Source organism: Panthera pardus, unplaced genomic scaffold, assembly GCF_024362965.1.
Source record: "Panthera pardus isolate Hobbes unplaced genomic scaffold, ASM2436296v1 HiC_scaffold_10, whole genome shotgun sequence".
In the NCBI taxonomy this organism is placed as follows: Eukaryota; Metazoa; Chordata; class Mammalia; order Carnivora; family Felidae; genus Panthera; species Panthera pardus.
In genome coordinates, this window is record NW_026526655.1 from 39,301,301 (window position 1) to 39,324,676 (window position 23,376).

At 37.4% G+C, this 23,376-nt stretch overlaps 1 protein-coding gene across 1 annotated transcript in view; it reads left to right on the forward strand.

The window, feature by feature from the left end:
* The window catches only part of DNAH7 (dynein axonemal heavy chain 7), a 263,621-nt gene that overhangs the window by 89,317 nt on the left and 150,928 nt on the right, over nucleotides 1-23,376 (forward strand). Inside the window, exons 24-30 of the mRNA XM_053906776.1 lie at nucleotides 1,834-2,046; nucleotides 7,059-7,168; nucleotides 11,064-11,232; nucleotides 13,665-13,767; nucleotides 13,885-14,012; nucleotides 19,236-19,448; nucleotides 21,339-21,437. Coding sequence (XP_053762751.1) covers nucleotides 1,834-2,046; nucleotides 7,059-7,168; nucleotides 11,064-11,232; nucleotides 13,665-13,767; nucleotides 13,885-14,012; nucleotides 19,236-19,448; nucleotides 21,339-21,437 — 1,035 coding nt within the window. The remainder of the gene's footprint in view (nucleotides 1-1,833; nucleotides 2,047-7,058; nucleotides 7,169-11,063; nucleotides 11,233-13,664; nucleotides 13,768-13,884; nucleotides 14,013-19,235; nucleotides 19,449-21,338; nucleotides 21,438-23,376) is intronic.

Consider the following 23,376-nt stretch of genomic DNA (forward strand, 5'->3'; position numbering starts at 1 on the left):
TCAGACAGGGTTTATTTTGACAGAATAGAATAGTTGCTACCTTTAGATTCATTAGCTCACTATACAGAATGGTTTACAAGGAAGAAAATGTAACAAAAATGCTATCGATACCGTGATTTTTTTTTCTATCTAATCTGAATTCTCATTGATTCATATAGATTTTTTCCTAAAGAACTCAGTTTGTTGCAGTTTGCAGTTAAATTTTAGTTCCAAATCTGTTTTCCTAGTATAGGAAAATACATTCTGCTAGTGTATGTAGTACTAAATTCTTATGGACATATAATTTGTGCTGTCAGATTGAAAGATGAAATTTTTATTTTGTGTTTTGTGTTGAACTATAGAGTGTGAGAACTGGTAAGGCTCTCAGAGACCCCCACTTTTACTGATGCGAAAACTAAGATGCACTCACTGGCATCTTAACATATTTTCACTAGTTGGCTCCAAGAATTTAAACACTTAGGGCTATTTATTTTTATTTATTAAAAAAAATTTTAACATTTATTTAGTTTTTGAGAGTCAGAGAGAGACTGAGCACGAGCAGGGGAGGTGCAGAGAGAGGGAGACACAGAATCGAAAGCAGGCTCCAGGCTCTGAGCTGCCAGCACGGAGCCTGATGCGGGGCTCGAACCCGCGAACCATGAGATCATGACCCGAGGTGAAGTCGGTCGCCCAACCGACTGAGCCACCCAGGCGCCCCAACACTTAAAAATGGCTCAGACAGAAGTTTATCTTTCACTGCTTATGAAGAGAATTAATAGCGATCGATCATGTAACTAATATGAAGGCAATAGTATTCAAGCACTTCAAACCTTTGAAAGACTGACCTCCTTAAAAATAAAGATGAAATGTTTCAAGGAAGAAAAGTGCCCCTCAGAGAAACAGTGTGCGGTCTCCAACCCTGCCCTTTAAACTTGCTCTCATTCTTGAAAATGCTCATTTTTCGTTACATCGCTACCACTTACCTGGTCCTGAAGGAATGAAATACACTGGTTGGTGCCCAATGTTCATTAAGTATTATTAGAGTGGAGAAAGAAAGCACACCAGCCTTCTGGAGCGTGTTGACACTCCCTTAAGCATAGCGGTTTTCGCTGATTCTAATTTGATCTTCATCATAAACCCTCTTCTATTTTTTAACTTACTAATTAGATTTACCCACCAAAAGAGAGTCTGGTACTCAGAACTGGCATTGCTCACCATAAACTAAAATGGGAGATGTTTTGTTTATTAAGATCTTTACTTTTCAAGTGGCACACGTCCAGCTCAGAAAGCTTACACAACAGGACTGAAAGGACTTTGGGATTCAAGGAAGAGCGGTCAGAATTGGGGTCTCAGAGCATCATTGCTACTGCAGTATCTCTCTTCCTTTGCCTTTCCTCTCTGCTGGTCTCTGGCAGGCTTGTTCCGCCAAGTGGATGAAGGCTTGCAGTAGCTTCAGAATGGCATACTCCCCCAAACCTAAAGAAAATCACTTTTTTCTCTGTGTGTAGCATTTCCTGGGAAGAACTCTGATTGGCCCTGGCTGGGTCACACATCCCCCTCCTTGCTGCCGTTGGGATAGGGCAAGGTGAGGGACAGCTCACCAGAACCACAGAGCATACAGAAAGAGTGGAGATAGGAGTGGAAAGGATGCTGAGTAGACACAAACCACATATTCTTCTCTATCTGGCCAGGTTGGCCTCATTCACCTAATACTTTTGTAGTAAGAAGAATTGATTATTTTTAAATGGTGTCAAATGGGGGAAAATGTGGCAAACACTCTGTATATATGCTAGCTTGAAATGGTTTTGTTCAGAAAAATTCTGATCACGTTAATTATATCTTCTTTTCTTTCAGGCTCTTGAGCAGTACTTGGAAAAATGTAACATGCAAATTGATGACATTGTCACTTTGGTCCGTGGCAAATTGTCCAAGCAGAATCGTGTTACTCTGGGAGCTCTTGTGGTGCTGGATGTCCATGCTAGAGATGTCCTCACATCACTTGTTAAAAAACAAGTTAGCGATGACAGTGACTTCGAGTGGTTAAGTCAACTTAGGTACTATTGGCAAGTAAGTGAAATCACTGAATGTTATTACACAGCAATTTCAGCTCGTAGCTTTTTAATTTGTGCTTGCTTGCTCATATGGGAAATAGTAGTAGAAGATTTTTTTGTTGGGGCGCCCGGGCGGCTCAGTCGGTTGAGCCTCTGCCATCGACGCATGTCATGATCTCTCGGTTCGTAAGTTCGAGCCCTGCGTCGGGCTCTGTGTTGACAGCTCAGAGCCTGGAGCCTGCTTCGGATTCTGTGTCTCCCTCTCTCTCTGCCCCTCCCCCACTCATGCTCTGTGTCTCTCTCAAAAATAAAAAATAAACATTAAAAGAAAAAGATTTTTTGTTGATGGCTGACTCTACCCAAAGAAGCATTCTCCAGGCTGAAGGTTAAGGGAGGCGAAACTATATATCATCTAAACAAAAAACTATATCTTTATCTATACCCAACTCTATACCCAAATTTATAGTTACATATAAATACAGTATATATATATACATATATGGATGCTCACAAATTGAGTAATTATAAAAATCACTCATTTTAAATAAGCCATTATGCTCACAGAATCTGTAAAATGTCCAAACTAGACAGTTTAAAATTGTAATTTCAGATTTTTGACACATCTAAACAATGTAAAAACTCAGACTTTTATTTTGATTTCATCATTAAAGTTTGCTCTTGTTGATCACTAGAAGGCTCCAGAAACATCTGGAAGGAAGGCTCTTATCAGGATACCCAGGTGGGTGGTCATGGCAGCACAGCTGAGAATGCAGGAGGAATAGGAACAGTTAGTACAGTGGACAAAGTTAAACCTGTTGAGAGTGGGAAGAAGGAGCTGAGGATGTCTGGAGATACAGACTCAAAAGTTCTTAGCAGATTCACTTTTGTGAAAGGCTTGTAGGTATGGAGTGGGAGGAGAAAAGATACAAGAATAAGAACCCGGGAAAACCATAAGAAGTAGTGGGTAGGAGCTCAGTGTGGAATCATTTCAAATGCCAGATCCTAGGGTTCCTGGGTGGCTCAGTTGGTTAAGCATCTGACTCTTGATTTTGGCTCAGGTCATGATCTCATGGTCATGGGATTGAGCTCTGTGTGGGGCTCCCTGCTGAGGATAGAGCTGGCTTGAGATTCTCTCTCTCTCCTCATCTCTCTGCTCCTCCTACTTTCTCTCTTTTCAATCAATAAGTGAATGAATGAATGAATGAATGAATGAATGCCAGATCCTTCCCTTACCAGATTTAGGACTTGGGCAAGTTACTTACTCTCTAGAAGCATCAGCTTTCTTACCCATAAAATGATGATAATGAGAATATTCAATAGTGAAGATGAATTGAACAGTTGATTATAAATATAGGAGAATCAATTACCAGAGAAATTAAAAAAACAATCCTATTTATAGTTGCATCAAAAAAGAATAAAATATATAAAAATAAATTCAAACAATGAACTAAAAGATTTGCATGCTGAAAACTCTAAGACATTGATGAAGGAAATTGAAGACACAAATGAATGGAAAGATACTTTGTGGATTGGAAAATTAATATTGTTAAAGTATTCCTAATACCCAAAGCAATCTACAGATTCAATGTAATCCCTATCAAAATTTCAATGGCATTTTTCACAGAAATACACAGTCTTAAAATTTGTATGCAGCCACAAAAGACACAAAGCAATCTTGAAAAAGAACAAAGCTGGAGGCATCCTGCTCCATGTTTTCAAACTATATTGCAAAGCTGTAGTAATCAGATCAGAATGGTATTGCCATAAAAACAGACATATGAATCAATGGAACAGAATAGAGAGCCCAGAAATACACCCAAACATCTATGACCAAATAATTTATGACAAAAAGCCAAGAATATGCAGTGGAGAAAGGACAGTCTATTCAATAAATAGTGTTGGGAAGACTGAATGACCATATAGGAAATAATGAAGCTGGACCACTGTCTTATACCATACACAATAATTAACTCAAAATGGATTAAAGACGTGAATGTAAGACCTGAAATAAAAAATTCATAGAAGAAAACATAGATGGTAAGCCCTTTAAATCAGTCTTGGCAATGATTTTTTTGGCGAGAAAAAGGCAGCAAAAGCAAAAATAAACAAGTGGGGCTACATCAAACTGAAACGTGGTATACAGCAGAGGAAACCATCAACAAAATGTAGAAGCAGCTTACTTAGTGGGAGAAAATACTTGCAAATCATATCTGATAAGGGGTTAACATCTAAAATATGTAAAGGACTCCTACAATTAATTAAATAGCAAAAACACAAACTATATAATTTGAAAATGGTCAAAGGATATGAATAGACATTTTTGCAAAGTTGTACGTATACCTAACAGGTTCATGAGAAGATGGTCGACATCATTAATCATCAGTAAAATGCAAATCAAAACCACAATGAAATATCCTCTCACACCTAACAAAATGGCTATTAACAAAAAAGTCAAAAGAGGGATGTCTGGGTGGCTCAGTGAAGTGTGACTCTTGATTTCTGCTCAGGTTAGTATCTCAAGGTTCAGTTCCTGAGATTGACCCCCACTTTGGACAGTGCAGAACCTGCTTGGGAATCTCTCTCTGCACCTCCCCTACTCATATACACACACTCTCTCTAAATAGACCTTAAAAAAAGACAAAAGATAACAGACAAAAGATAACAATTGCTGGCAAGTGTGTGAAAAAAAAAAAAGGAACTGTTGTACGCTGTTGGTGGGAATGTAGATTGGTGCAGCCACTATGGAAAACAGTATAGAGGCTCCTCAAAAAATAAAAAATAGAATATGACATGATCCAACAATTTCACTTCTGGGTATTATCTGAAGAAAACAAAAACACTAGAAAAGATACATGCACCCCGTGTTTATTGAAGCATTATTTACAATAACTAAGATATAGAAACAAACCTGAATGTCCATTGACATACCAATAAAGAAGGCATGATATATATGTACAGGGGAATATTATTCAGCCAAAAAAAATGATACCTTGCCATTTGTAACAATATGGATTGACCTTGAGGACATTATGCTAAGTGAAATAGGTCAGACAAAGACGTACAATACGGTCTCACTTAAATGTGCAGTCTAAAACTAAACTCATAGATTGGTGAGCAGATTAGTGGTTGCCAGAGGCTGGGGATGGGGAAGTGGGAGAAATGGGTGAAAGGAGTCAAAAAGTGCAAACTTCTAGTTATAAATAAGCCATGGGGTTGTAATACACAGTATTTTACTATAGTTAATAGTACTGTACTACATATTTAAAAATTACTAAATCTTAAAATTCTCCTTATAAGAAAATTATACTTATGTATGATGATAGATCTTAACTGGACTTCCTGTGATTATTTTACAGTAAACACAAATACTGAGTAATTATGTTTATACTCGAAACTAATATTATATGTGAACTATACCTTAATTTTAAAAAGCCTTGGCAAGTAAAAAGAAAAGAATATATAGCTAAAATAAGGAACAAATATGTTTTTCATAGATATCTACAGAAAAAATGGAAGCCAGTGGCTTCAGTTACTTATCTAAGAAAATCAGATATTTAGTTCTTTGAATTTAATGATGTCTGAAAAGTGAATTTTACTTTTTTATTTTATTATTTATTTATTTATTTATTTATTTATTTATTCTTAATTTATTTTTTTAATTTATCCAAGTTAGTTAGCATTTAGTGCAACAAAGATTTCAGGAGTAGATTCCTTAATGCCCCTTACCCATTTAGCTCACCCCCACCCCCACAACCTCTCCAGTAACCCTCTGTTTGTTCTCCATATTTAAGAGTCTCTTATGTTTTGTCCCCCACCCTGTTTTATATTATTTTTGCTTCCCTTCCATTATGTTCATCTGTTTTGTATCTTAAATTCCTCATATGAGTGAAGTCATATGATATTCGTCTTTCTCTGACTAATTTTGCTTAGTATAATAACCTCTAGTTCATCCATGTAGTTACAAATGGCAAGATTTCATTCTTTTTGGTTGCCAAGTAATACTCTATTGTGTATACATATACCACATCTTCTTTATCCATTCATCCTTTGATGGACGTTGGGGCTCTTTCCATACTTTGGCTACTGTTGACGGTGCTGCTGTAAACATTGGGGTGCATGTGCCCCTTCGAAACAGCATACCTGTATCCCTCGGATAAATACCGGTAGTGTAATTGCTGGGTTGTGGGGTAGTTCTATTTTTAATTTTTTGAGGAAACTCCGTACTGTTTTCCAGAGTGGCTGCACCAGTTTGCATTCTTACCAGCAGTGCAAGAGAGATCCTTTCTCTGCACCCTTGCCAACATCTGTTGTTGCCTGAGTTGTTAATGTTAGCCATTCTGACAGGTGTGAGGTGGTATCTTATTCTGGTTTTGATTTGTATTTCCCTGATGATGAGTGATGTTGAGCAGTTTTTCATGTGTCAGTTGGCCATCTGGATGTCTTCTTTGAAGACGTGTCTGTTCATGTCTTTTGCCTATTTCTTCACTGGATTATTTGATTTTTGGGTATTGAGTTTGATAAGTTCTTTATAGATTTTGGACACTAACCCTTTATCTGATATGTCGTCTGTAAATAAATATCTTCTCCCATTCCATCGGTTGCCTTTTAGTTTTGCTGATTGTTTCCTTTGCTGTGCAGAGCTTTTTATTTTGATGAGGTCCCAATAGTTCATTTTTGCTTTTGTTTCCCTGGCCTCCGGAGATGTGTTGAATAAGAAGTTGCTGTGGCCAAGATCAAAGAGTTTTTTGCCTGCTTTCTCCTCGAGGGTTTGGATGGCTTCCTGTCTTACGTTTAGATCTTTGATCCATTTTGGAGTTTTTTTGTGTGTGTATGGTGTAAGAAAGTGGTCCAGGATCATTTTTCTGCCTGTGCTGCCCAGTTTTCCCAGCACCACTTGCTGAAGAGACTTGAAAAGTGAATTTTAGGGAGTTTGTTTATAACATGACAATTGTTTTAAAGAGTTGGAAATTTCATATTATTTAAAATTTTGTTATTTAAGTTATCTTCATTTTCTCTGATTTATCCTAGGAAAATCATTTAGAAACAAAGATGATCAATGCTGGCTTACGATATGGATATGAGTATCTGGGTAATTCCCCTAGACTGGTTATTACTCCGCTCACTGATCGATGTTACAGGTAAACTTGCTAACTTAAGGGTCTATTGGACATAAATTTCACTCACCCCTAGACCACGAAATCTTTAAAAGAATTATCTTTGACTCAGCAAATGTATTTTATGTTATCTTTTCCTAGATTCTTAATACTCCTCTCAACTTGATTTTCAGTTTCTCGTTTTCTGCTGGCCTTTTCCTCTCAGCTCTGGAGCTAAATATTGCCAGATTTTGCTGCTGTTTTTTTTACACTATTCGTTTCTTCTTTCCTTGAAAATTTCTCTTTGTTTTGGATCATTTAAGGCAAACTGTTGCTTCCCCAGAAACGCAGAATTTTGTAGATTTCTGTTTTCATGCAGTGTTTCGTACCATGACTCATGGTTTCCCAAATGTTCTCATTCACTTTCAGGCTTTAATAGCCTACATTCTGAAGATCCACAAATCTATACCTCCAGCCAAGGTGTCTCCTGTAAACTTGTGCTACATACATGCCTGGTTGGGTATCTCCATTAGATAGCTCATAGGTATTTATGTTTATACTTTTTCTATCAGGTTTCTGAATAATAAAAAGGCTTTAACAACTTTAATCCAAGTTCCCATCTCCTGTATTCCAAATTATTGTCAGAAACGAAAAGTGTTATTTTTTTTCAGATATTAACAGTTCATATAGGTATAATATCAAAGTTAGCATCTTCCATCCAATTAAAAAATCTTTTTAATGTTTGTTTATTTTTGAGAAAGAGAGACAGAGTGCAAGCAGGGGAGGTGCAGAGAGAGAGAAGGAGACACAGGATCTAAAGCAGGATCCAGGCTCTGAGCTGTCAGCACAGAGCCTGACCGTGGGGCTCGAACTCATGAACCATGAGATCATGACCTGAGCCAAAGCTGGACGTTCAAGCAACTGAGCCACCCAGGTGCCCCTCTTTCATCCAACTTAAAACTCCCCTTCTCTCCCAGCTTGAGCTTGACTCAGACACAAAGCCTGCATTTGGAGAGGCAAATGTGTTCAGTATTTTGTCAGTTTTATCCCTGTCCTTAGCATCTGTCCCTCAATAGCTCACCTGTGGCTCCTCCAATGTTGAAGGTTAATGGAGGAGGGGAGAAGGAAAGGGAGAGGTGGGTTTACATGTGACAAGTGTCTTGTGTGACAACTATCTCTTGGCTATTTAGTGCCCTCAGTGGGGATGCAAGCCTAGATACGCCAGATCTCCCATGGGATATTTATGTGGGTTTTCTGGAACTTCCCCCATCCCCTAGTTACCTGTGTAAAATGCCTTCTCTGGCTGGCTGCTGGTGACTTTTGCTTCAGCCTCTGTCTGAGGTCAACCACGCACTGACATTCACCTTGGGATCTTTTCTGATTCTAAGTGGGTCTTCTGCACAGAGTCCCATTCAATGTGACTCAAATCTACCTCCCTTCCAGTGGGATCTGGATCTGGTCAGATGATAAACATACATTTATTTTGCCAGTTATATGAGTACATCTCTCTCACTGTTACAGTTTTCCCTGATTCTGCCATCAGAAGCAGCTACAGGCATTCTCTTGGTGCTAAATATTTTAAGTTGTGATTGAATTCCCAGTTCCTGTATTTTACAAATTCCGGGGGTCAGTGTGTCAAGCTTTTTGAATAGTTCTCTAAAACTCCTCAGGTAGCTTGGGAGAGGGGTAGGTGCTGCTCTTCTTCTCTACGGAGGAATGGGAAATAGACAACATAATGGCAGCTCTTTCCAAAGAAATCTTACTCTTGACCCGTCATTTACAAGCTTCCTAGCCAATCTCTACATGCCCTGGTGCTAGGTGACCAATTTTACTTTCTGTAAGATAAGATGGCATACATTGCTCTCAGCTTGGGTTTTTAATAAACATTCCAAGACAGAAAGAGCTCTATTTGTATATTGTTAGACTTTTTTATACTTTACAGCTAATGTTTATATATGTTTATCAAAAATTTTATCATTGTCTTTACTCCCTATTGCTTCTTCCTTTGCCTTCTTTCTGGTTTAATTTTTCTTCTTACTAGGCGACATCTTTTAGTAATTATTTCAGCGAGGTTCTGCAAATAATAAGCTCTATCAATCTTTGTCTAAAAAAAATCTGGTCTTCACTCAATTATTAGATGACAGGTTAGTTAGGTATAGAACCATAAGTGAATCATAATTTCCCCTCAGCTCTCCAAAGTTATTATTCTCCTGGCATTCATTGCTACTACTTAGTAGTGTGTTACTGTAATTATGATTCCTTTGTAGGTAAATTCTTTCTATTGTAGTTCTTAAGATTTTGTTGATGTTCACTGTAATGTTACTAGATGTGGGTAAGTTTTCATATATCCCACTTGAGACTTTTCACTTCATATCTTTCTTCAATTCTGGCAAATTCTCAGCCATTGCTTTTTAAATTTTGACTTCTCTGCAGTCTCTTCCTTCTTCTATGGTATCTCAACTTTTTTTATATTCTATCTCAGAATCTTCCTGGGTGATTTCCTCACCTTCTAGTGCATAATTCTGTTTTTTCCATGGTTACTCTATTTAATCTGTTAACTTTTTAAAAAGTTCAGTCATTAGAGGTGCCTGAGTGGCTAAGTCCATTAAGCGTCTGACTTGGACTTAGGTCATGATCTCACAGTTTGTGAGTTCGGGAACCATGCTGGCTGGGTTCTGTGCTGACAGCTCAGAGCCTGGAGCCTTGCTTCACATTCTGTGTCTGCCTCTCTCTCTGCTCCTCCCCTGTTCATGCTCGTGCTTTCTCTCTCTCCCTCTCTCTCTCTCTCTCTCTCAAATATAAACATTAAAAAAAAAGTTCAATGACTATATTTTTTATTGCTAGAGTTCAAGTTGTCTCTTTTATGAAATTGGCTTTTTTCCCCCTCACAATTTTCTTATGTCTATTGCTTTTTATTAAAATCTAATCGAATAAACCACCAGGATGCCAAAGAGTACCATGTACGCAGTAATCCTCCCACACCTTTGTCCATCTGCCACTGCAAGTCTGACTCTTAATTTAGATCCCTCTCTCTCTAGTTTTAATCGTGAGCTCCTTTTTTAGTAAGGGTCATTTCCCCATGCAGTCTTACATTTCCTCAGCTGTGGAGGTGTCCATGGGGAGCAGTTTCACATTTACCTCTGAAAAGGGCTCTAGGGTTTTCTTTGGTCCAGAACAAAATTTCAAGGTTAATTTCGTAGTTTGGGTTCACATGCCCATGAATAATGGATATTGGGACCATACCCCTATGAATGATGTAGGCTTTTGATTGGGTGCTACATGAAGTATAAGCTTCCTAACTCCTCTGTAGTTGATTCTTTGTCTTTTTTGAGTAGGCTGCTAAAATAACTTTACTTCCTCTTTAGAGAGAAGTCAGTTTTTCAAGGCCTCTAAGTTTATATAGGTAAATCTATTTCAGCTCTTCACCTTGCTCAGTTCTAAGAATTTTTCTATTCCGTGTGGTAGTAAATACACTTGTGTTTGTATGCAGATCCCAAAACAATATGCACCTCTTAGTTTAAGCACCTAATTACTGACAGCATTGCATTTCCTCTTCTTTGGTGATTTCCTTTCCGTTCTTTCAAAAATGGCTATGTATTTCCAAAGTTAGTATTTTTGTCTATGTAGCATTTCCAAATTCTTGTAATTAGGGGCATTGGATGGTTTACGGCCTCAGCTGAATTCTCCATATTGACCAGAGTCAGCATTGAATTTCAAAAGTGTGTTTGTTCTGACTTTGTCATATATAATCAGCTATTCACAAATTAAATATGATAACAGATAAAGTAATGCACAGAGATTTTCCGAGATTCATGGGAAGGAAGAAATTATTTAAGAGGAAGGAGAAAATTTGGCTGTCAGTTTAAACTTTTCCTCTGTTCATAATAGATATTTAAGAATAACATTATTCTACAAAGATTGCTTATTGCTTCTATTTCAGGACTTTGTTTGGAGCTCTTCACCTGCACCTTGGAGGAGCACCTGAAGGGCCAGCTGGCACAGGAAAGACCGAAACTACCAAAGATTTAGCAAAAGCAGTGGCCAAACAGTGTGTCGTTTTCAATTGCTCTGATGGGTTGGATTATCTAGCTTTAGGGAAATTCTTTAAGGTTTGAATTGACTCATTTCTTTACAAAACGATGACTTCTCAGAGAGGAAGTTCATTTATAATGAAAGATAATTTAATGCAAGTATAGGACTTATTTGTATTTTAAGTAAAATTAAAACACTATTTTCATTCTCAAGAGGAGTAGGGTTATTTCAAAAGCTTACCTGAGAAGGAACTGTCCCTCAGCCCCCAGCCCCTGCTGTGATGGGTCAATATTACTAATAGGAATGAGTGGTGTCCCTTCAGTATACTGGGGCAGCTAAAAATGTGAGAACAAATACATCACGTAAAGACTGTGGGGAATCTCTTCTTTAACCTATAGCTCTTATTATTAACAAGTCATGATTTAGTAATTTACTTTCATAGATACACTCTAGTTAATCTTTTTTTGTGAAGTTAAAATCCACTTTTTATTCTTATTCTGAGTCAGATTCTCACTCCTAGGAGTCTGTAAGATTACAAAAGGGGGAAGTTAAAAATATAACATCCTTGTCTAAAAACCCATGACATCTGGGGCGCCTGGGTGGCTCAATCAGTTAAGCATCCGACTTTGGATCAGGTCATGATCTCAAGGTTTGTGAGTTTGAGCCCCACGTCCAGCTCTGTGTTGACAGCTCAGAGCCTGGAGCCTACTTCAGATTCTGTGTCTCTGTTTCTCTGCCCCTCCCCTGCTCATTCATTCTCTCTCTCTCTCTCTCTCTCTCTCTCTCTCTCTCTCTCTCTCTCAAAAATAAATAAACATTAAAAAAAATTAAACCTATGAATATCTGGTCTTTTTAGCATTTTATTGCTACAGCCTATTATTCCTTAAAATGTTAGTTGGTACAGTTGACCACAGAATTATCCATTTGGGATTACGGGCTCTGTTTATGTGTATGTTTCTGTAAAGATTCTGTAATTCTTACTTTTAAATATTCTGTAATTATTTTCCAAATTTTTTTCAGAAAAGTTAACATTAAAAATGCACATACACAAATTCACAAAAAAAGAATATACAAATCCTACCCTATACAATAAACTGTTCTGGCTGAAATACAACCTAGTCATTTTACAACAGATATGGAATATAAAAAGTGTCTGCCTTTGTGATGCTGAAACAATTAGAAGAAGATTTTAAAAGTCAAAATTATAATAAGTCTCAAAAAAACATTCGAATGACCCCTTATCACATTAATCATACTCTGTAATGACACACAATCTTACTGTAATGATTATTTATGAAAGAGATAGTAAATCTTAAAGAGTCTGTGTGTAGTGTAGTTTGAACAGCTATTATATTCCTAAATGTTTAAAGGAAAGTCTGGTATGTACTACTCAGTTTTTGAATGTATATAATGATATTCTTCATTCTTTGCTATAGATTCATATACTTTTGATATTAAAGTTGCTTATTAATAAGTATGTGTTGGTTACATACTTTGTGTTAGGAACATGCTGAATAATGGGGGTACAGAATGAGACAGACATGGGTCTTACTATTAAGAACCTCACAATCCTTATAATTGATTGAATATGTAACTTCAAAAGCATTTTTTGTTCTCTGTGATTTCTAATTCTTTTATGATATGCAGAGATCAAAGTCATAGCCTTCTCTAATGAAAATGTACTAATCTTCGAAATTCATGGAGTTCACGTTTAATCCAGTGTGATTCAGTAGTGGAACTGTGTATAAATCCAAGGTCAGGCACTATTAGCTGTGTGGCCTTTTATTAATTACTTAATATCTTGTATGATATAGTCTTAGTTTCTTTACATAAAAGACATGCATCATGCCTGGCATCTACCAGGTACTTAATGAAACACATATACATACACATACAATCTACAGGAAATGCATTCAATAAATGTCAAATTGATTTTTTTTAAGTAAATTTGAATTTGGACTGAGCTACTCAAGCTTGGTTTTCCAGTTTCCTTTAATGACCAAAGGACACATATTTGTGAGGTAGTTTTGAGTTAGAAGTGCAAACTAGGGCCTGAGACTGTTAGTTGACTGTTAAGGTCCTTAGACCACAAAGTAGTCTCATTAGCAAAGAAGTCATCTTATTTAGAGAATTATTGCAATCTAGAAAATGAGAAAATAAAATCTAGAAAATAAAAAATTGCATGTAGAAAAAGCAAGCAAAATCAACTTGTATAAAAAAAAAGTAAGAAAGGCTTTGAGATTTCAGGTATACATCTAAATGCCAAAAGATATACAGAAAATAAAAAGCAATAGACCAATTGGACAATTTTCCAACTGATCAAACTCCTTATTCATGGAGAATAATGAATTTCTAATAAAAAATAATATGCTGTCTTTAAAGATAAAGGTGAATAAGGAATTTCCTTGCTAGGATATTAAATCCTTGAAAACATCAGGTGAAAATGCAACATTTCAATGCAACATTCAATCAGATATAATTGAAAAATTTCATTACTCTTTTCTCCCAGGGACTGTTATCTTGTGGCGCCTGGGCTTGCTTTGATGAGTTTAACAGAATTGATTTGGAAGTACTGTCTGTGGTTGCTCAACAAATTCTTACTATCCAAAGAGGTAATGGACTAGTTTGTCTCTGCATTATGTGAAAACAGAAATATGAGAGGCAGTGCATGGCACAAATCGTATTTATATGTGGAATTGCTAATGCATTTCATTCTTGATGACCCACAGGTATTAATGCAGGTACTGATATACTGGTGTTTGAAGGAACCGAGTTAAAACTCGACCCCACGTGTGCTGTCTTTATAACAATGAACCCTGGATATGCAGGGCGATCAGAACTGCCAGATAATCTGAAGGTACAGAAGGGGCAATTATATCATCTATTTCCTTTCTGTAGTTTATAAAGTTAATATGTAAAAAAGAAAGAACATGTCATCTTTGAATTTTATGCAAAACATTTGCTTTTGGATGTTATAGAACACTCTTTTAGAAAATAATTTGTAAAGCTTTGAGTGCCCTTAGAAAATAAATATGCAAACCCAGTGCAGTTTCCAAATTTGTGTTTAAAAAATAATGATAATTGGGGCTCCTGGCTGTGGCTCAGTCAGTAGAGCATTCAACTCTTGATCTCAGGGTTGTGAGTTCAAGCCCCACGTTGGGCATGGAGCCTACTAAAAAAAATAATGATAATTACAGAAAATTAGAAAATACAGGAAATGCTGAAAAAGATACCCATCCTATTCTTTACTATATTATATCCCACAATTTTAAATGCCTTTTAAAATGCTCATTTTAAATGGTGGAATCAGGCAATTGTGTATGCTCAGTTTTTTTTCCAGGTTAACATTATAGCATGAGCATTTTCCTGTCTGTATAAACGTAATTCAAAACAGCAAATAATTTTACTGCATTGTGCCTTACTGTTATTTAGGTTGCTTTTAGTTTTCCTTTGTTATAAATAATAATGCAATGGCAATTTTTACTTAAGGCTTTTCTCTATTTTAAAATATTTCCTTAAGTATGGCCATAGGACCAAGTGCTGTGTTGCTGAATCGCCTTCCAACAGAGGCTGAAATAATTCACAGCTCACATCAACTCTCAGTTCTCATTTATACCCAACATTATTTTTTTTTTCTTGGTAAAATGAGCAAAACACTTTGCTAATTCAATCTAGAATCTTCACTTAAAAAACAAAAAGTTGATTGTGAGAGAAATATGGCATTTCCCCATATCTTAGGCATTTTATATCCTTTTCTGATAAACTGCATCTGTGGCTAGTGCATAAAGAACAATGTTGAAGGATAATGCAATGGTAATTGTGGATCTAAAACCGAGTCCCCTGGAGCTTGCTTCACTATTTACTATTCACTATTCACATATTTAGATGGACTTCTTAGACTAGGTGAGGAATTTTTCTCTTCCACCAAAAAGACTTGATTCAACCAATTGCTACCCAGTATTTGGTATTTGTATTCCATGCACTTTTATATGTTAGATGTTTTAGTACTTTGCCTTAGTGAAGGATGGTATGATTAAAAAATAAAAACTGGTAAATCTTTTATCTAAGAAGCATTTTGCAACTTTTCATTGTGGTTTACATTTGGAAAGCTCTTTTTGTAGCAGTGCTTTTATTTGCTGTTTTTCTTAAGTAGGATCAACGTGATTACATAGTATTTGTAAAGGCAGAAATGTGTGAATAGCTCATCATAAAAAGCTGGGACGGTTATTAGCTGAGTGTGTCAATGCCCTTGTAACCTGTAATGCAGGTTGTCTCATGGTTTCATGTGCTGTGCGTGTTGAAATGGTGTCAAAATTATCCACCTGTGGTTCTGTGGGTGATGTATTATTTTCCTTCTACTTTAGACCAAAAGTTGCTCTTAAATTCTGGTAGCTTTGTTGTTCTTCCCACTGTGCAGTCTCCTTAGTTAGAAGTGCTACAGGACGTCTGTTTGCAAGTATACATGGAAACACCTAACAATTTTGAAGAAAATGCCTTAGTCTGAAAAGAAAGAAATCTGTCTTCCTTGAAACAAAAACAAAAGGCTTACTGAGGCCCAGAGGCCTGGAGAATGTCTTCAAAGTCATCCTTGAAGCTTCCCTCTTCTTCACCCAGTGGTTCAGCTGGTCCCCGATAATGGGAATCCTATTTTACAAAAGCCTTATAGTTCTTGCTGCACCCGCTTAGTCTCATCACCACACCTTGTTTCTGTCCCTCTTCAGTCTCCTCTTGTGTGTCTTAGTGCAGCAACCCACTTGTCACCAATCTCTTCCTCACTAAAATTCACTCTAACGAATTCCCCGTTAAAAGTCTACCAGTGTCATCAGAAGAAATCTGATCCTATAACTTCCAGAGTTAAGCTACTGGGCTTTTTGTTTTTGTTTTGCCTGCAGAAAAACAGTTCAAAGTTCTTGGCCTGATCTACAAGAACCTTGGAATTAGGACCCAGCTCCCCCTGTGCTGCCATCTCCCTACGCCTATGTGCATCATGCAGAAAGAGTCCCCTTTTGACATCCTGTACCCCTAGATAAGATCTGCATAGTAGGTCGATTCCTTAAGCACATTTCTACGTTAGAGAAGCTATAGTTAATATTAAAACTATTCTAATCCACTCAACATGACATTTCAGAATAGTCGAATGCTAGAAGCCATGGTAAAACAGGCATATTCCAGATCTTCTAGTATCACAAAGCCAATAACCTGATACATAGCTTTCCAGAAAGATAATGGTCGTGTTGACTATATGTATCAGAATTCATTCAAGCCTGGGTATGAAACTTGGAACTATACTCTTACATTCAAGAAAGTATGTCATTGGGTAAGCCAGAATCTAACTTAAAAATTTTTAAGAGCACTAAATTGCCTTTAAACTTATTGCTGTTACTAACAAATTATTTCTGACACATTTCAGATCAGACCATATCATATCAGTATTTCTCATGCACTGTTTGAGAACCATTGAATTAGAATATCCACCCCCATAACAGTTTAGTCCTAAAAATATTTTGAGCAGGATGCTTTCCTCTGTGATATATAAAAAGCAAAGTTAAGTCTTTGGTGAAGGATTCCTATTGGATGGAACATCATGATAACCCCTCAAAACTTCTTTACCACACTCTGTTTTTTGTTCTCTTGGCTACTGATCTGTCTGTTGCATAGTGTTCCACGGCCATATTGCTAGTAGGGCTGAAAGAATGTGAATAGGAATTTGTGAAATACCTGAGGTTGTCAGAGGGAAGCCTACAACACACAGACCTGAATGTTCACCTTAAACTACTAGCAGTTTATACTATTGTGGAAAGACCACACCACCCTAACCTAGCCATGGACCCACTGACTGATTTGTTCATTGATTCATTGATTCATTCATTCTTTTACTTGAGGAAAAAAAAAGTGGTTGAGAAACTACCCTTTTAAAGAGGTACTCTCTATGGCACGTGGGTGTCTTAGTCGGTTAAGTGTCCGATTTCGGCTCAGGTCATGATCTCACAGTTTGTGGGTTCAAGCCCTGCATCGGGCTCTGTGCTGATGGCTCAGAGCCTGGAGCCTACTTCAGATTCTGTGTCTCCCTCTCTATGTCCCTCCCCCACTCATGCCCTGTCTCTCTCTCAAAAAGAAATAAACATTAAAAAAATTTGAAGAGGTACTATGTATATAGTAATTCTCTTGCATTCTTTGTTTCTCAAATATGCAGTGCTTTAGAGCACTTGTTTAAGCTTCTGTGTTCCAAGTTATTTGCTCAAGCTATGTATTTTTAACATTTTATTCTTTCTTTAATGGTAACCTTACTGATAAAATAGGTGTACTAAGGTCTCTAGCTAGTAATTAACACATTGGAAGGATCTTGTTTGATGCAAATCTTTTATTCTCAACCTGGAACAGTCTATAGGATCACTTAAGCGAGATGTCTAATTTTCTATCTGCCTGTGTTTCAGGTAATTCAATGAATGTCCGGAAGATACTTACCAACTATCTGAATAAAAATTGCCATTTTTCTAGGGGCACCTGGCTGGCTCAATCAGTACAGCATGCAACTCTCAGTCTCAGGGTTGTGAGTTCAAGACCCACACTGGGCATGGAGCCTACTTAAAAAAAATTGCCACTTTTCTAGAATATTATTTTTTTTTTCTCTTTAGTACACAAAGGTTCCTGTCTAAATGTACGAGGTATTGAAGTAGGACTTGACACGTAATAACATTCTAAAGTTAAATTTTCTTTTATTTTTTAATTTCTTTTTAATCTTTATTTTTGAGGGAGAGAGAGAGACAGAGCATGAGCAGGGTAGGGGCAGAGAGGGAGGGAGACTCAGAATCCAAAGCAGGCTCCAGGCTCTGAGCTGTCTGCCCAGAGCCCGATGCAGGGCTCAAACCCACGAGCTATGAGATCATGACCTAAGCCAAGGTCAGATGCTTAACTGACTGAGCCACCCAGGTGCCCTGTGAAGTTAAATTTTCTTATTTATTCTTTTAAAATCTGTTGAGCTTTCTCTTTAGTTAGCATCATGTAACATTTATCTATCCCACAACAGTTAAAATATCATGAGAAAAAAATATCTTGGAGCACCTAGGTGGCTCAGTTGGTTAAGAGTACGATTCTTGCTGTTAGCTCAGGTCATGATCTCACAGTTGTGAGATCAAGCCCCACATCAGCGTGGAGGCTGCTTGGGATTCTCTCTCTCTCTCTCTCTCTCTCTCTCTCTTTCTCTTTCTTTATCTCTTTATCTCTCAAAAATCAATCAATAAAAATATCTTTACAATTTGGAAAACTGATTTATTTCTATTATTAATTATCTGTGACTTCCAGTTTTCATTTCTTTATGCTTGATGAAAGACTGACATGCTTACTATAGACACAAAAAAGTTAAAAATATCTCAAAATACCTTATTTATCTAACATAGCCTTGTTATTAGGAGTAATCTGATTAGCCCACTGCACATAATTAATTAGATTCCTAGAGAACCTCACTTACAGCCCAGGTCTCCCCCAAACCAGGCACTTTTTCACCAGCCCAGAAGAAAAGCCCAGCTTTTGGACATCCCAGCAGAATTGGATACTTTTTCCCTATAATCTGTCACTTGCCAAGAAGAATCAATCTAAGTACCATAAGAATTCATAAGTGTTCTTAAATCATGATTTAAGGAAAAATACTTATACAGAAGTTAATGATATGTATTATAACAATGACAAGAAACCCATTTTTATTTTATTTTTTAAAAGTGTTTATTGATTTATTTTGAGAGAGGGAGAGAGAGAGAATGTGAGCAGTGGCGGGGCAGACAGAGAGGGAGAGAGAGAATGCCAAGCCAGCTCCGCACTATCAGCACAGAGCCCTACCTGGGGCTTGATCATACCAGCCCGTGAGATCATGACCTGATTCAAAATCAGGAGTTAGACTCTTAACCAACTGAGCTACCCAGGCACCACTAGAAACCCATTTTTAAAATTAAGTGTTCTTATCTATATGATCTGGACACTGTAATTTAATATTATTGAGGAAGAGCTATAAGGTCATAAGGAAATGCCCAGTAAGTTATCTTTATGATGGTCTTCTTTAAAAAACACCTATTCTGCACTCCTACAGGCTCTCTTTCGGACAGTAGCAATGATGGTGCCTGATTATGCCATGATTGCTGAAATAGTCCTGTACTCCTGTGGGTTCGTCACAGCTCGTCCACTGTCAGTGAAAATCGTGGCCACCTACCGCTTGTGTTCAGAGCAGTTGTCCTCACAACATCACTATGACTATGGCATGAGAGCTGTGAAGTCTGTGCTTACGGCCGCTGGGAATCTAAAGGTAGAGGAGTCAAGTTATTTCTTACTCATAAATTTTGTTGGTAAATTTCAGGGCCATCTGTCTTTACAGAGTTCCAATACTGGCTGGTTTCACCAACTGAAAAAAATTCAGTTGTACTAAAAAATAGTTGATCGTCTGCACATGTGAAAAAGGAAATTTTTAGGGTTTGTAAAAACTTAAATGTAATTCCTAGTGATTTGATTTGAGTTCAGTTCCATAATTTTTTAAAAAAAAATTTAATGTTTATTTATTTTTGAGAGAGAGGGAGAGACAGAGTGCCAGCTGGGGAGGGGCAGAGAGAGGGGGAGACACAGAAGCCAAAGCAGGCTCCAGGTTCTGAACTGTCAGCACAGAGCCCAACGTGGGGCTTGAACCCACGAACTGTGAGATCATGACCTGAGCTGAAGTCGGACCCTTCACCAACTGAGCCACCCAGGTGCCCCTCCATAATTTTGAATGTATGAAGTTAAGTACTACCAAGGAATAAAATTCCTTGTTGCTGAGAATATTTTGAAGGCTTTCAGTCTATATGAACATATATAGCCTTAAAAGAAATAATGTATAATTAATAAATATATACAAATGTGGCTGAACATTATCAATTAATGTAATTCCATAATTACAATCTATTGTAGACCAGCAGTTATAGATTTACAGCATAACATTTGAATTTTAAAATGGTATGAATCATAACTATATAGATGGAGAAATACAAATATTTTAAGGCTTGTGTAACCTTTCATTGAAAGTATTTTGTGGAGCCATGAACTATTAATGTGCATTATTTCTTTATGAAACAAAGCAAGGTAGGCTATACTTAATAGCAAAATGCAAAATGTGACCTTGGAGTTTATAAAATGTTCATGTTCATGTGTTGTAGAAGATAAAGATTTTAAAATATATTCTACATGATTAAGAACAATGGCATGCATTTTTATCTTCTGTAATAATGTTACTGAGAATTCTGATATATGGTGGTGATATTCTATTTCACATTAGCCTAGCATAACTTCAAGTCGTTGTCTTTTTGCAATAAGCAAACGCAACTAGAAGCAACAATTTATATTAACCTGGCATGTCAGAATTATTCTGTGGTCGGATAATGGAAAAGATAATGCATTGTCCTAGTGTATGTTATCACTGACATCTTGACTGTGGAATTGAGCTATTAAGTTATGCTGCAAATGAATCCTGCAAATGAATCCTATCATTCTTTGTCAAAAGCTAATTTAGAGTGGTTGAAAGTGTTGGCTTGAATATCTTGAAGTTTGTTTTTATTATGTCAAGAAACAATTTAAACATTTGCTTTAAAATAATAGCTTCTCAAATCACACAATAGACTTTTGACACTTCACAATTTATGTGTGGTTACATTGATCTGAAGACAAAGTCCATATGCGCAGAATTAGCTTTGGCACTGGGTGCTCTGAGCTTGACAGCTGGGCATCACTGACTGTAAGGTTACAAAGCCAGTTCAGTTGGGACGTGGAATTTATTAGGCATAAAGGTTCTAGAGGAAAGGAAGAGTGTTCTGGAAAATTAAATCCATGATGGTAGGAGAAACTTTGGAGTGAGATGTTGAAGAAAGTGTTGGAAGTTGGGAGAAATAATTCTCAGTTTCCATGTTTGTGAACGATGCTAACCTTATTATGGGCATGAGCAACAGGTTTGGAGTTCAACCAGGCTTTTAGTAAACTTTGGGTCTATCACAGGTGTTTTGGAATTTTTTCAGACTCTAAAATTAATAACAATCCAATGAAATGAAAATAAGTGAGAACAATTTTACATGGATTTAAATTGTCTTTAGGGTCTGTGTGTGTATGTGTGTGTGAAAATGTAGAGGTTACATTTAGAAGATGGAGAGATCACCTTGAGTATATTTTCTTTTAGCTGAAATATCCAAATGAAAATGAAGAAATTTTGCTGCTTAGATCTATTATTGATGTAAATCTGCCAAAATTTTTGTCCCACGATTTACCACTCTTTGAGGTAAGAACATTTATTATTTTGCTATATCAGAATTTTTAAAATTGTGTATTTATCAAGTGTCCAACTTTGCAATTTCCTAGGAGAAACGTCTATAGATAATAATGACACAGCACAGAAAAACATAGATCATCCCATGTTGTACTTGAAGTGTGTTTAACTAGCTCTGTTACTTTATATGACTTTCAACAAGTTGGGATTTTTAAATAGTACTTTTTAACTGCATAATGTAATAAACCCACAAAAGTTGCAAAGTATGTTTGCTTATAAATTACATTAGAATGTAGGCTCCATGAAGGAGAATAATTGGTCTAACACACCACTGAATCCTTTGCACAGAAAAGGTACGTGGTCAATGTTTGTTAAATTAATAATTGAAGATGGGCGCCTGGGTGGCTCTATCGGTTAAGTGTCTGACTTTTGGTTTCGGCTCAGGTCATGATCTCACAGTTTGATGAGTTTGAGGCCCCCCCGTCGGGCTCTGTGCTGACAGTGTCGAGCCCATTTGGTATTCTCTCTGCCTCCCCCTCTCTCTTTGCTCCTTCTCTGCTTGCTGTGTCTCTGTCTTTTCCAAAATAAACAAAAAAACTTAAAAAACTTAATAATTGAAGACATTTTTAAAGAAGCTTAATTTCTTTAAAAGAGTATAATGGCTTTTATGAAATTGATTTTTCAGGATAATTTAAAGAAAGAACTAAGTTTAAGAAACTTGTTATATTTTTAAGATTAGACTATTACTAATCGAGAAGAAGTATTAGAATAATGGTTAAGGTTTTCACGTTTCATTTGATGTCATTCTTTTCCTTTTCCCTGTCTCAGATAGAAGGAATCAGGGGCCTGTCTCCCAACAGATGTTAGATGGTGCACTAATTTGCGCTGCCTTGAAGTTCAAGCAGTTATCTTCCAGTGTGTAAAGACGGCAGGGGTATGACAGGGAGGGGGGAGAAGGCCACTGTCTCTGTAGTGTGGCCCAGTGTCTTCAGCTTTCCCTAGGGACCATGTTTCACCAAGTTGAAAGGATCTTTTCATAGCACTGAGAGCTGGCAGTGCAAATATATAAGGAATAGGTTCAAATTTTCTTCCTCATGTTTTCCCTCAGTGTCTTTGGCACTAGTATACTGAATAAATTTTCCAAGAGTAAAAACTACATATTTTTATAATTGTTTTAATGTTTATTTTTGAAAGACAGGGCGCATGCATGCACATGCGCGCGAGGGGGAGGGGCAGAGCGAGAAGGGGAGGGAGGATCTGAAGAAGTGGGCTCTGCACTGACAGCATGGAGCCCTATGTGGGGCTTGAAACCACAAACCGTGAGATCATGACCTGGCCCAAAGTCGGACACTTAACCAACGGACCACCCAGGTACCTCGAAACACTGCGTTTTATAACGTGGAAATCTGCCTCACCAGATGTATTCTCAAGCAGTTGTGTATTCACTCCGTGAACATTATTGAGCAATATCTCAAAAATGGAGCATAACTGTCACTTTTTTTTTTCTAATGTTTATTTATTTTTGAGACAGACACAGAGCATGAGCAGGGGAGGGGCAGAGAGAGAGGGAGACACAGAATCCGAAGCAGGCTCCGGGCTCTGAGCTGTCGGCACAGAGCCCCATGCAGGGTTGGAACTCGTCAACTGCGAGATCATGATCTGAGCCAAAGTCGGACAGTCAACCGACTGAGCCACCCAGGCATCCCGCATAACTGTCACTTTAAATTCGGACAATGACAATTCCTTGTTGCGAGACTATCCCGTGCACTGTAGGATGTTTGGCATCCTTGCCCCCCACCCTCACCCCAGTTTTTAGAGACCTTTTTTGTTGTGACGACCAGCACAACTCCACATATTTCCAACTCACATCCTGAAAGGAGAGTGAGGACAACTGGTCTTGGTTGAGAACCACTGGATACCAAATATGTTCTGGGGTTTCAAGGTCAACCAT